Here is a 13,064-nt window from a genome sequence, read left to right as displayed (position 1 = left end):
GCCATTGGCTGGCACCTGTGGGGCTCTGTGAAGAAAAGCTTTTCTGACAGGACCCAGGAGCCCAGAGGAGTTGCTGGAAACTGGGAGAAGGACAATGTCGGTGGAACCAGGAGAGCAGTGGGGGTGCTCAAGAGATGGCATCACCATGGCTGTGAGCGCCGAGGTGCTGGGACGTGACCTCCCAGCTACAGCAAAGGGCAGGGATCCAGAGAGAGGATCACATGGCTGGAGAGGTGCAGAGGAGAATGAATGAGGGATGGGAGTGGACGATGATTTGCAGCAATGACAGTCAGAGAGCACGTGTCAGGATCATATGGGTTCAGCTGACTCTTAAATTTGTTGTCTTCCGATCATTCGGTTGCCAAAAACTTCACATCTATCCAGTTGGTCTCATTCCATGAAGCGATGGTTTGAAATACATTTGACCTCACACATACAAATGTGGTGATTTCATAAATAATACATGAATTTAAAGAAGATAAATAACTCTCCACAAAATATATTTGTCAAAGTTCTAATGATTTTACTTCAGTTATAGGTGAATAAAGTGGATAGAACTATCCTGTAGTAAACCATAATTTATAGAGCTTGTCACCCAACATTTATTGGGAGACAGTGTCCTCTGGTGTTTAATGTAAGGAATACAACTGGCCTGGAATGAAAGGAAGTCCAAAATGGAGTAAAGAAACATGTCCCTGCGGCACATGCGGTGTAATGTGTTTCTGATATTTCCATGTAATGCCTCACTGTTTGACTGTGACCTTTCTAGTCACTACACTAATTTTCGATCAATCTGCTACAGCTCTAATATAATAAAAGGGGGGAAATGCCTAAAAGACACAGATGGAGTGTAATGTGTTCACTTAGATCTGCTCACTGCTCCCCGAGAAGGATGACATTGTGCAATGATTTTGATACCCCCCCTCCGTCCAGTGGAAGATTCTGGACTGTACCACATCAGCACAAATGTAATCCTGTTTCAAAATAAAATGGACAATTTGTGCTTTGTGTCTTCAGTAAATAAAAAAAAAGACATTACTAAAAGGTCAAAGACAGTTTTCATTTGCTTCATATTTGATTGATTTTTTCCAACAACATCATATATTAGAAGGTGACAAGTGGAAACAGGTCAAACATGCCAGCAAGGATAATCCTCTAGATGGCAGACTGACTCTCTCCATGATGTTCATTCTCGTTTTGGTGGCTGCTGATTTGATACAAGTAATATGTATTTATTAATTCTCAATAACACTGCCTATCTACCACCTATTCTTTTTTTTAGAATTTTTTAGAATGTATTATAGTTTTCTTGTTTTCCTGAATGTATCTTTATCTTATCTTGTATTTTTTTTTAATCTTTATTCTATTTGGCACTGATTTTAGCATTTACTCCCTTCTACACTTTGTATTATCTTGCACATTTTTGTGTTATTAGTTTATTGTGTTTTTGTATTGTTTTCTTATGTTACTGTAATTCTGAGCACTCTCTTGTACAAGAATTTCTTCATGATGAATAAAGTTATATTTTATCTTAGCTTATCTTATTAAAACAAATCTAATTTTCTTTCTCCTTTGTCTTTGTTTATATTTCTCTTTTTTGTTTTCTTTTTTTTAACTCTCTGTTCATCACTCATTCATCATCTTTATTTCCTATTAAATTTCCAACAAAAACAAATTGGGGCCTTTTCAAAAATGAGTTTCGGCAATAAGAGCGGGGCCTTTGTGAGTGTGAGTAAATAACAAAGAACAATCAACCATCAAGCTCTGAATTATTTGTTTAGACAGAAAAGCCAAAGTGAATCAGGGTGAGATGCTTACAATGTCTCCCCTCCTCCCCCGAATCATCCAGCCCCTCCTTACAGGCACACACACACACACACACACACATGCACATACACATTCTAATGCACATTTGTATCTGTGACACACCTCCACCATCCCAGTCATGCAGTAGCCAATGAAATGACTGCTGTTGGATTTTAGCAGCAACACCCAGCTCACGTCACTGGATTCCTCCTCCTCTCCCCCTCCTCTGTATGTGTGTGTCTGTGTGTGCGTGTGTGTGTGTGTGTCCTTGTGCATCTATGTGTCTGCACGCCTCATATGATAAATCCAGCTTCTCCTCTATTCTCTCTCTCTTTCTCTCTGCCTCCATCACTCACATACACACATACAGTGCTGCTCTCTGGCAACCCTCACTCTCTCACACACACATTCAAAACACACAAAACTCAACAAACAGTTCTTAGCCGATCCACTTTTTTTCTGGTGCTGAGGAACTTGACATTTTGCCTTCATGGAGGATTACCACAAACCTGACCAGCAGACAGTGCAGGCACTGAGGAACATCGCCAACCGCCTCCGAATCAACTCCATCAAGGCAACAACTGCAGCGGGCAGCGGGTAAGTCGCCTCCACTGACTCTCACACATCACCTTTACAGCTGTTAATGCAATGCACAACGCAAAAACACAAAATGGTGCAAAACATAATGCAAAGTTAAAACTGCTTTGCAGCAGGCATAGATGATCACAGTCACATGTGCACACACACACACACACACACACACACACACACACACACACACACACACACACACACACACACACACAGACATGTGAAGGGCCAAAGGAACATCATGTCCTGCCTTTGTTCTCCTCCTCTGATCCACTGACAGAATCATTTGAACATCCACAGTTGTTATTTGATGAGTTGCGCTCTGGATGTCTCCTAAATAAAATAAATGAAATGAAAATATCCAGATTACACACAGCCTTTTTTCTGCATTATATAACATTTATGAACTATAAAACATGCACCATGTTGCAGGAAAGTTAAGTGCATTCGTTTTTATCCTTTTAAATTTAGTGCAGTTAACATCCACATCTGCAACACGTTTAAATCACAGCTGACATTGGAATTGAATAATTAATTTTTTTTCAGGTGATCAGATTTTCATTTTCTGGAGAACGACAAAAAAGTGTTATTCTTTGGTGCATTTAGGCTTTTTCAAACTATCATATTTACTTTTGTGTCTTTGCAGGATGAATATTGTATTTGATTTCTGACTGAACACACAATGTGCCACTGTGCAGTATTAGGCACAACAGACCGCCTTCCATGTGCAATGCTTGGTGAGGGATTGCATGTTGACTTGCAGGTGATGAAGATCCTGTGTATCATGTCCGCATTATACCTTAATTATAGATTGTTGCTGCATCATTCAGTGTGTAATATCATACCATAAATAATATTAAAGAAATGTCTCTTTAGAAATCGGTGGAAGAATTGTGATTTTCCCCAGAATGTTCGCTGTTTGAACAGCTAACTGAGCCCAGAATTGTCTGTCTAATTCAAAGAATCAAGAAGATCACAGGTGCATCTCAAAAAATTTTAATATCATGGAAAAGTCAAATTTTTAAGTACATTCATTCAAAAAGTAAAACATTCATATATTCAAGATTTATTACACATAAAGAAAAATACTTAGCCTCGTTCTGTGTTAATTTGATGATTACGCCTTACAGCTCATGAAAAGCTATTATCTCTATTATCTCAAAATATCATTACATAAATATTACATAAGACCATCAAAAAAGGATTTATAATACAGGAATGGCGACTTTCTGAAAAACATGTTCATTTATGCACTCAGTATTTGGTTGGGAATTACTGCATCAGTGTGGCATAGCATGTAGGCGATCAGCCTGTGGTGCTTGTGATGTGCCATGGAAGCCTCTGTTGCTTTGATAGCTGCCCTCAGTTTGTCTGTATTGTTGGTCTGGTGTCTTTCATAAATTCTTATAGGGGTTTAAGTCAGGCGAGTTGGCTGGAGCAGAGCAATACCATTATACCAGTTACAATTTTCTAATTTTAATAGTACGATAAGATGGTATTTAGAACTGGTTCTTTGTCTAATCTGTTGAGGGCCTTTGCATGCAGCATGTTCTATTAGCACCACAAACACTTTTCTAATGAAGAAACTTGTCCAACTTTGAGTCATTTGGGGTTTTCTGTTAAGGTTGGCAATGTGACTAAATATAAATATATATGTTAATATATATGTTTTAAAAAAACACCAACATATTAGTTTTTTGTATTCTTCTCAAAAGAGTGTATGTGCACTATTTTCAGTTATTATAATTCACATCCCTGGATGATTTCACAATATGATTACCTGGGCTGCATCTATAGCTACACCTCTGCAAGAACAGAATAGCATTTCGAGACAGTAGCATCAACTTCCGCCTGTAATAATATGCAAAATGGTCTTTTAGTAACCTGCTCTTAATCATAAATGTGTTTAAATCGAAGCAGTCTGTGTGCACGAGTGTGGCTGACATGTGGGTAACAGCAGCCTCTCCTCTGTCGTGCAGACATCCAACATCATGCTGCAGTGTGGCAGAAATCATGTCGGTGCTGTTCTTCCACACCATGAAGTACCGCTACGATGACCCACGCAACTTCAACAATGACCGCTTCATCCTGTCCAAGGTGACGATCACTCAGTCCTACCGGTTATTTCTATACTTTTGGTTGTGTCTAAACGCTGTTCAGAATTTGGTTTCCTTGAATTACTAGTTTATAACACTGATCTGTTTATGTTCTCTCTTCGTTTAGGGTCACGCTGCTCCGGCCCTGTATTCCATGTGGGTTGAAGCAGGCTTCCTTAAGGAGAGCGAGCTGCTCAGCTTGTGCCATGTTGACTCCACCCTGGAGGGCCACCCAACCCCTGTAAGCTTCCACATGTACTCGCACACTGGCCATCATCTTATGCAGCACAACCAGTGCACTGAATGTTGAAATAACGCTTTGTGTGTGTTATGCGCATTTCAGAAGCAGCAGTTTGTGGATATAGCCACCGGCTCCTTGGGCCAGGGTCTTGGTGTGGCCTGTGGAATGGCTTACACTGGGAAATACTTTGACAAGTCCAGGTAATCTGTCATACATGTGGATACACACATAAGCAGAACACTGTCTCTGTAGTTTGAATATTTTAGTATACATATACGCGTTTTAAATTATTTGCCCTGACTCAAGTTAATTTGACATACAATAGTAACATTCACAATATTATAGTGTGTTGATAGACCAAAAATTTTAAGGTCAGCATCGTACTTTAGAAATAAGGGCTTTCCAGATTCTGTGGGTGTGTGCTGCGGCTACATGCTCTGCTCTCACAATTATTCTGCTCTAATAATCACATGCCCAGCAGTCATATCTCACTTATTTTTACCATCCAAGCAGATCTAATCTCAGAATCAAGCTTATGCATTGTGCTTTCAACCATGCATTCATTTTTTAGTCGATTGCTCTAATCTATTATCACAAACTGATTTTATTTCCTTTGTAAAGATGGGGGAAAAATTCACATTAAATACCAAACATGATGAAATTGGTAATATTCGACCCAAACAATACTGTTTATCGTTTATGTTATGAATGATCTGATGGTAATTTGTCCTATTTCAATGAGTCTGTGGGTTTCTTATGGGAGACTTGTTTCAGAGGCAGGTGTGAAACTCAGCAGCCACGCCTTCAGGGGCCTTGGGAAGCTTTTATCATGTCACAGCTGGTTACCGAGCCAACTGTCAGATAATGGAAAAGAGAATCAATCTGACTGGAAATGTGTCAGAGGAAATTTACGTGAGATTTGCCTGCTTCTTGAACACCCCGCCCTCACCCTCATCTCACCCTGTTCTCCACCTCAGCTATCGTGTGTACTGCCTGGTGGGGGATGGTGAGATGTCAGAGGGTGCTGTCTGGGAGGCCATGTCATTCGCCTCCTACTACCAGCTGGACAACCTGGTGGCCATCATGGACGTCAACCGTCTGGGCCAGAGTGACCCTGCACCCCTGCAGCATCATGTGGAGAAATATCAAAAACGCTGCGAAGCTTTTGGGTAAAAGTGCAGAAATCCTAGAGATCTGTCTATCCACAACTATTACATTTAGTGAATTCTGTCCGTGCCATGCTCCTTTACATCATACTGTACCAAGTGTGTTTTAACGGGTGCCTTTGATGTGTATGTATGTGTGTGTGTGTGTGTGTGTGTGTACAGTTGGCATGCCATCATTGTGGATGGACACAGTGTGGAGGAGCTTTGCAAAGCTCTGAGCCAGCCACGCCATCAACCCACCGCCATCATTGCCAAGACCATCAAGGGCAAAGGCATTCCAGGTAATAGTCTGTCTGCCGCTGTCTGCTCCTCATCTGCAAATGCGTCACTCTCACTCTAATGCATATGAGATTTTGAGGCACACATCATCAGTTTTCCAGCCTAAACATGTAATCCCATCCACCAAACAACATATAAAGACATATTAAGTAAAATTTCTATGTTGAAATTACAAAAAAAACAACACAAGACTTTACTATTTTTTACCGAGTTATACATTATCCTGAATATTTACAAGCATGTTTAAAACCAGAGATATCCTTACTCTAATTTAAAATAGATTTTGAATCAATTTGATTATGTTTCGTTTGGCTGCCTGTTGCTATAACTTCTGGGAGAAAGTGATTGTATTTTCACACCACAAGAATAAAACTATAAAATATTACCTCTGCCATAACCATTTCTGCCCTGAGTCGTCAGAATGGTCCTTGTTTAAAAACAAAGACAACAACTCCTATGATTACATGCTACTCGCGTTTTGCTTTTTTTAATTGAGAGACCTCCAGCAGCACAAATGTCATACTCTCCACCAATGTGATGCCGTGTTTATGTGGTTTCAGCCGCAGAGGACAAGTTGGGGTGGCATGCCAAACCTCTGCCCAAAGACATGGCCGACATGGTGATGAAGGACCTGCAGAGCCGCATCATGAACAGCAGCAAGCACCTGTACCCTTCTGCTCCCATCGAGGACGCCCCGCCAGTCAGCCTGCGGAACATCAGGATGCCAAGTGCGCCCAGCTACAAGGCTGGAGAAAAGGTTTGTCACCTGTACGCAAGCAGAGGGAAATAACTCAATTATGTTTTAAAATGATTAATGTTTTTTCTTTCTTTAAAGATTGCCACACGGAAGGCATATGGCATGGCGCTGGCCAAGTTAGGCCGCTACAATGAACGTGTTGTGGCCCTTGATGGAGACACCAACAACCTCACCTACTCAGAGATCTTCAAGAATGAGCATCCCAATCGCTTTGTGGAGTGCTACATCGCTCAGCAGAACATGGTATGACCCCTCATGACTCTGTAGATTATTATTTTTATAAACAAAGACATCTACATTAGCTTTATGGTATTTTTGGTCACATACTCTAATACTTTTTGGAAGTTTATTTTTTAAAAACGCAGACAAAACCTCCCTCTCTCTCTTTAATACTGAGATTTTGCTGATTAAATTGCTCTTTCTCAGCTCCGACTTGACATGAGTGCATCTTCATCTCACAGCTGTGCATTTGAGCCTGTGTCACTTAATTATTCATGTTTATCTATACATAATGTAAGGACGGGTAAAGACATGACCCATTTGCCCACTTATTTCCAATGTGGCTGCTGCTGACACAAGTATGCGGGCAGCATCCTTCTTCTGCCAGTCACTATTCTGTCCGATCTTAGATTAGTAAATGGCAGTGAGGCGATCAGACATTAATTCCTTGCTTGCGCTGTTACGGCTCCAGCAGCAGCCAACTCCAATGTAGGTCAGGCATGTGTGTGATGATGAGCGGTCATGACAAGTGTATTCAGATTAAAATATTAATCAGCTCAGTGGGTGGGACCATCTGGCTGAATGCGTAAAGGAAGTCAAAAGTTGAATGACGACATTTTTGTGTCTTATAGAAATGAGATCAAATAAACTATCACTTTTTAGATTAACGCCATAAATCAAACCCTCATTTGCTGTAAACACAGATAAATGAAATTCTACTGGATATCTTGGGTGAAACTGGTTAAAGTGCAGCATTTAAAGAAGCCATTTGTATTCTTTGATTATATCTTTAAGAATTTATCTAACATCACAGTTGCACTTTCATGGATGTTTCGTTGCTGCTTTTCACAAAGCAAATGGAAGACGTTGTTGGATTGGGGAGAAATGTGGAGACAGGACAAAGGAAATTATTTGTAAGAGGAGGTATGCCACTGATTCCACCCATATGGGGAAATAAGCTGCAAAGCTTTGGAGAAATCTCTGCTCACTGACTCTCTACTCACCATGGAATTTGGTTCAAAGAGTCTTTCAAAATATGGTTTGGTGCCACCGGTATTTGACCCTCTGGGTGATCTTTTTAGGACCCATCATGTGTGACCTGTGTCTATATGTTATATCTCTTGTGCTCTTGTATCAAATTAATATAAATTCCTTTCACAGGTCAGTGTTGCCATGGGCTGTGCTGCCCGTGAGAGGAACGTTGTGTTTGCCAGCACTCTTGCTTCCTTTTTCACCCGCGCCTACGACCAGCTCCGCATGGCAGCCATCTCTGAAAGCAACATCAATCTGTGTGGCTCCCACTGCGGCTTGTCCACTGGTTAGTCGACTGCTGCTAATGAGCCGTGCCCACCACAACCCCTTTCACACACCTTACCCACCCACACCTTCACAAAATCCACTTTTACTCCCCCCTCACTGAAGCCAGACATTTCACAACACTTTCTGAGACCACATCCACTGTATTCCTTCTTTGGTATGAATATATATATAAGAATTATGTGTATTTTTGTGTGTGCAGTTGTTTCAATCCTTTCTCTTTCCCTCTAATCCTGTTTTCCCTACCATTTACCCTCTTCGGCCTTGCAGCTAGTACTCAATCCTCCCCTTTTCTCCCTTCCTGTCTGCCCTGGAAGCTGTCAGCAGGGAACCAGGTGTCCCTCTGTTAGTGCAGGTACACTGCATGCAAAGTCTGGCTCTCTGGATCTGCATGTATCAGCTCACCTGACCTGTCAATACATTTTGAGGAGTTTTTGAATGTTGGATGCAGGAGATCAACTATAAATGTACATATATTACAGGAGAGGAAGGCCCCTCTCTGATGGGTCTAGAGGATGTGGCTATGTTCAGAGCTCTTCCCACAGCGACCATTTTCTATCCCAGTGACGGTGTGTCTATAGAGAAGGCCGTGGAACTGGCCGCAACCACAAAGGTAAGTGCAGTATCAGTGGAACATTTACCCATTAGCAAAAACATCCCATTTGCTGTCTGCTAATTGTCATGTGTCCCTCTGTAAAGGGTGTTTGCTACATCCGAACCAGCCGCCAAGACAGCCCCATCATCTATAACAGCAACGAGGACTTTCATGTTGGACAGGCGAAGGTGAGGCGTCTTTCTGCTTGCATATCTGTTTGCACTGAAAGGGAGATAAGATAAACTCAAAACACTGTTAAGAGTGATTGGCATGACGAAGAAGAAAATACCTTTCCCTTTGCCAGGTGGTGTACCAGAGCAAAGAGGACCAGGTGACTTTGGTGGCAGCTGGAGTGACTTTGCACGAGGCCCTGGCTGCAGCTGAACATTTAAAGAAAGGTACAATACATTAAATGCCACTTTTGAGCAAAAGAACAACTGAATATTATATTTGTTAAATTACTTGCATCTTAAATTTTCTGAGATAAAACCTCTTGTACCAACCATCCTCTGATGTGATTCTTATTAAAGGTCCCATATTATAGTAAACAAGCTCTGCATGTGTTGATGCATCTTCAGTTCTAACAGGTGGGGAGGTGAAAGCTTTGCAACCAGGCCTGCATGCACCCTGCAGTTAGTAAGAGCTGAAGTAGCCTGTTCGATGAGAAGTTAAATGTCTTCAAGAAAACTGAAATAAGTCCAGTTACCTATGACATTGCACTTAGAAAGATGTCCATGTCTTTTTTTTAAATCATAAGACAGGTGTAGGTGCTCAGTCCATGAAGAAATGCACACTACCTGTATTCAATAACCTTTAAACAAGCCATCAAGACTTCTTTAAGGTTGAGATGTCACAGTAATAAAGTCAGCCACACCCCCAGCTGAATCAGACGATTGGGCTTTCAGAAGGAGAACCTGTAGATAACCATAATATGGGACCTTTCATCTTTTTAGACTTCCCCCACACATACTGCCTAGTTGTTTTCACTGCTTTGCAAACATAGACAATAATTGCTTTTCATGGAGAGAAACCTTCACTTACAGCAGAGCAAATAGTGATTTTCACTGTGATAGTTCTTACGTTTTAGTGATTAAAACACTAGGTAAAAGATACAGGATTCATAAAGCCATCCTTATCTTAGTGACATTATATGAACCGCGTGTCACAGTTGCAGCGATTTTTTTAGATGTTGTGTTATTCAATTAAATTAACTGAATTTCCAGAGCGGATCTCCGTCAGGGTCATTGACCCCTTCACAATCAAACCACTGGATGCCAAAACCATCACTGACCACACACGTGCCACTAGGGGACGAATCATCACTGTGGAAGACCACTACTATGAAGGTAGGCTCTTTTAAACTGTTCAGCTCCTGCATATTGTATGACAGCAATGACAGCAACACGCTTCTCAGCGTAACACAGCTCAGCCATTGGTCCACATCGTCGGGTGTGTTGCGGTGGCATGCGTCCATTGGTTCAGCTACAGAGAGGTGATGTGGTGGCATTTGCTTATTGGCTGTGAAGGGAGGCTGACTGCTGTGTCCCCTCATTGCAGGCAAGGTATTGGTATTGTGGTGCATTTGGTAAGTGTGAGAGGCAGAGAGGCAGAGTGCTGTCAGATTTCTTTAACTGAGCATGTGCCCATGGGGCTCTCTGTGACCTAAATAGCACAGACAGCCATGCCCTGTGCCTGTTAAGAGATAGGGGATGGGTGATGGTACGGACTCGACTAGACAAAGGATATTTGGCAACTGTAATCAGTCTGATGTTAGGATATCTCATGCATTTACATCTGGACTAAGAGGGCATAGCGTTCAAGGGGAAATGTTTAGATGATGATGTCTTTTCTTCTCTATTTTGTGTACATGTATAATGCATGTGATTAATTGTGTTATTAAGCAGCCAAGCTTGGGGAGTAACAGAATACATGTAACAGGATAACGTGAAAATGATACAAAAAAGATAACTATATCCGGTAAAATTATAGAAAGAATATGTAATTAGATTTAAGATACCTTATATAAAATGGGGATTTACCAACAGGATTTTAATTTTAAAATAAAGAATGATAAACTAGTCTGCACAATTACATTAAATCTGTTTTGTGATCTGTATTAGAATACATTTTTAAAGTAACCCCCTCAACCCTGTACACAGCCAACATTTAAGCTGTCAAGCTCCAAGGCAAATATTGTACTTTTTACTCCACTGCATTTGCCTGAAAGCTATATTTAGCCATTTTTTTTCCAGATGAATTAGAGAATTAACTGTTGCCCTTACTTAAGATAAATAATTATGATCAAAACCTTCTAGGATTAGGTTGAATATACATCATCACATGCTGAAAAATGGCACTGTATACAGAAATACACGGTTATCACAGTACAGAGATTTCACAAACATATGATGATCTTATAGAATATGATTCACTGTTGTGGATTAAACTATCCAAAAGTATAGAGAACTACTTAAAATGAGCTAGTAAAAGGCTAGAGAAACAATAACAGTATTCGAAATGAATCATATTAAAAAAACAATGGGTCATTTCATTTTAAAATGTTTGAAGAAAATTTTTATCACATTTGAATACTTTGCTTGGATGGAATTTGAAAGCCGGACTTTTACTTCCATAGGAGATTTTCAAGTGTGGTGTTGATTCATTTACTTACAATAACAGATATGAATACTTCTTCCACCACCACTGAGAATGATTATTCTCCCCTCAGCATCCCTCTCATGTCATAAATTGTCCTTCCACAGGAGGCCTTGGGGAGGCAGTGTCCTCAGCTATGGTCAACGAGTCTGGCTTCAATCTGCACCGCCTGGCTGTGTCCCATGTTCCTCGCAGTGGCAAACCTCAAGAGCTGCTCAAGATCTACGGCATCGACCGTGATGCTATTGCCCAAGCTGTCCGCAAAATGCTCAGCAGCTCTACCAATGCCAAGTAACTTTCTCCTCGCCCCACCCTCTTGTATCACACCCCTGCAGATGACAATAAAGAAGTCGAATATGTTTTTGATTCACACGACACCCAGCTCTTTAAATTCCTTCACTGTGAATGCCCCCTAAGTGTGTACCGAAGTAATGTGATTTTGTGCTGTACACTTTCAAGTAGTTTACCTCTCTTTCATGCGTGCATCACATCACACACAAGGACAGATACATATCCTCATATCTAAACTCAAAGTACTGTCGTCAAAATAACAAACTCTGTCAGTGGTGGATGCTCACGATACAAAACCATTCAATATTACATGTTCAACATGAGTACTATGTGATGCTCTGGTGTGTTTTTTAAAATGCTTTTTTGATTAACTTCAATTAAAGGAAATGTTTTTATATTGTTCTGATGTAGCTCTCAGTAAACTGGGTGGGGCGTAGTTTTTAACTAAGTGTTTCTCATGACTACAGTGTCAGAAAGAAGCTAATTGAGTTGTTGTTTGTAGACGGTAGTGGAGAAAAAAAATCAAACAAATGTACGTAGGTCATAAAGAGCAGTCACTCAAAACAACGAATCACATCCTCAGACAATTTAAACTGTTTAATTTAATCTCTTCAGCACATTTTTTTTATTCATTATCCATTTTAAAGTTACCATCAACTTAGACACCTCAGTGTTCATTTGTGCTGTACAACTGGACCATACCAGCAGTGTGATGATAATCATTATGTGTTCAATGGCATCATCTTCCTTTTTTTAACATAAGCTGGAAGGGCTGAGGGCCCCTCAAGTGCTGGAGAATGGAGAATCTGGCTGATTGTGACGATGAAGGTAGAGTTACATCTGACTTATGGACCCAAGAACAAACACTTTCTTTGTTACTTGAAATTTTCTATGTACCATACTTTCATGTAATAAAGCCCTCTGCATTTGACTTTGAGCATTTCCAGTAGTTTGTTCTTTTCCCCCAATCTTCCCAAATGTTGTCAATATTTGACATGCAAGCAATTCACATATGCGTGCACACACACACACAGACACAATGTGTGTTCCC

At 40.7% G+C, this 13,064-nt stretch overlaps 1 protein-coding gene across 1 annotated transcript; it reads left to right on the top strand.

Moving 5' to 3' along the window:
• The first annotated feature begins 2,053 nt into the window (after window positions 1–2,053).
• On the top strand, window positions 2,054–12,944 carry LOC115582555 (transketolase-like). The gene is made up of 14 exons (XM_030418564.1): window positions 2,054–2,403; window positions 4,377–4,494; window positions 4,621–4,734; window positions 4,837–4,934; window positions 5,712–5,903; window positions 6,063–6,181; window positions 6,740–6,936; window positions 7,015–7,179; window positions 8,317–8,473; window positions 8,955–9,085; window positions 9,172–9,255; window positions 9,372–9,465; window positions 10,291–10,413; window positions 11,830–12,944. The coding sequence occupies exons 1-14, from the start codon at window positions 2,297–2,299 to the stop codon at window positions 12,015–12,017; spliced, it is 1,887 nt and encodes a 628-aa protein (XP_030274424.1). The 5' UTR covers window positions 2,054–2,296; the 3' UTR covers window positions 12,018–12,944.
• Window positions 12,945–13,064: the final 120 nt, after the last annotated feature.

Source organism: Sparus aurata, chromosome 6 (genome assembly GCF_900880675.1).
Source record: "Sparus aurata chromosome 6, fSpaAur1.1, whole genome shotgun sequence".
In the NCBI taxonomy this organism is placed as follows: domain Eukaryota; kingdom Metazoa; phylum Chordata; class Actinopteri; order Spariformes; family Sparidae; genus Sparus; species Sparus aurata.
The sequence above is the reverse complement of the archived record's forward strand: the minus strand, read 5'-3'. Positions and strand labels throughout refer to the sequence as shown.

Excerpts from the sequence above, each read along its gene's own strand:
- LOC115582555 (XM_030418564.1), top strand. The coding sequence starts at position 2,297 with ATGGAGGATTACCACAAACCTGACCAGCAGACAGTGCAGGCACTGAGG. Across the intron at positions 6,937-7,014 it reads GCTACAAGGCTGGAGAAAAG|ATTGCCACACGGAAGGCATA; the intron begins GTTTGTCACCTG and ends CTTTCTTTAAAG. Across the intron at positions 9,256-9,371 it reads TTCATGTTGGACAGGCGAAG|GTGGTGTACCAGAGCAAAGA; the intron begins GTGAGGCGTCTT and ends TCCCTTTGCCAG.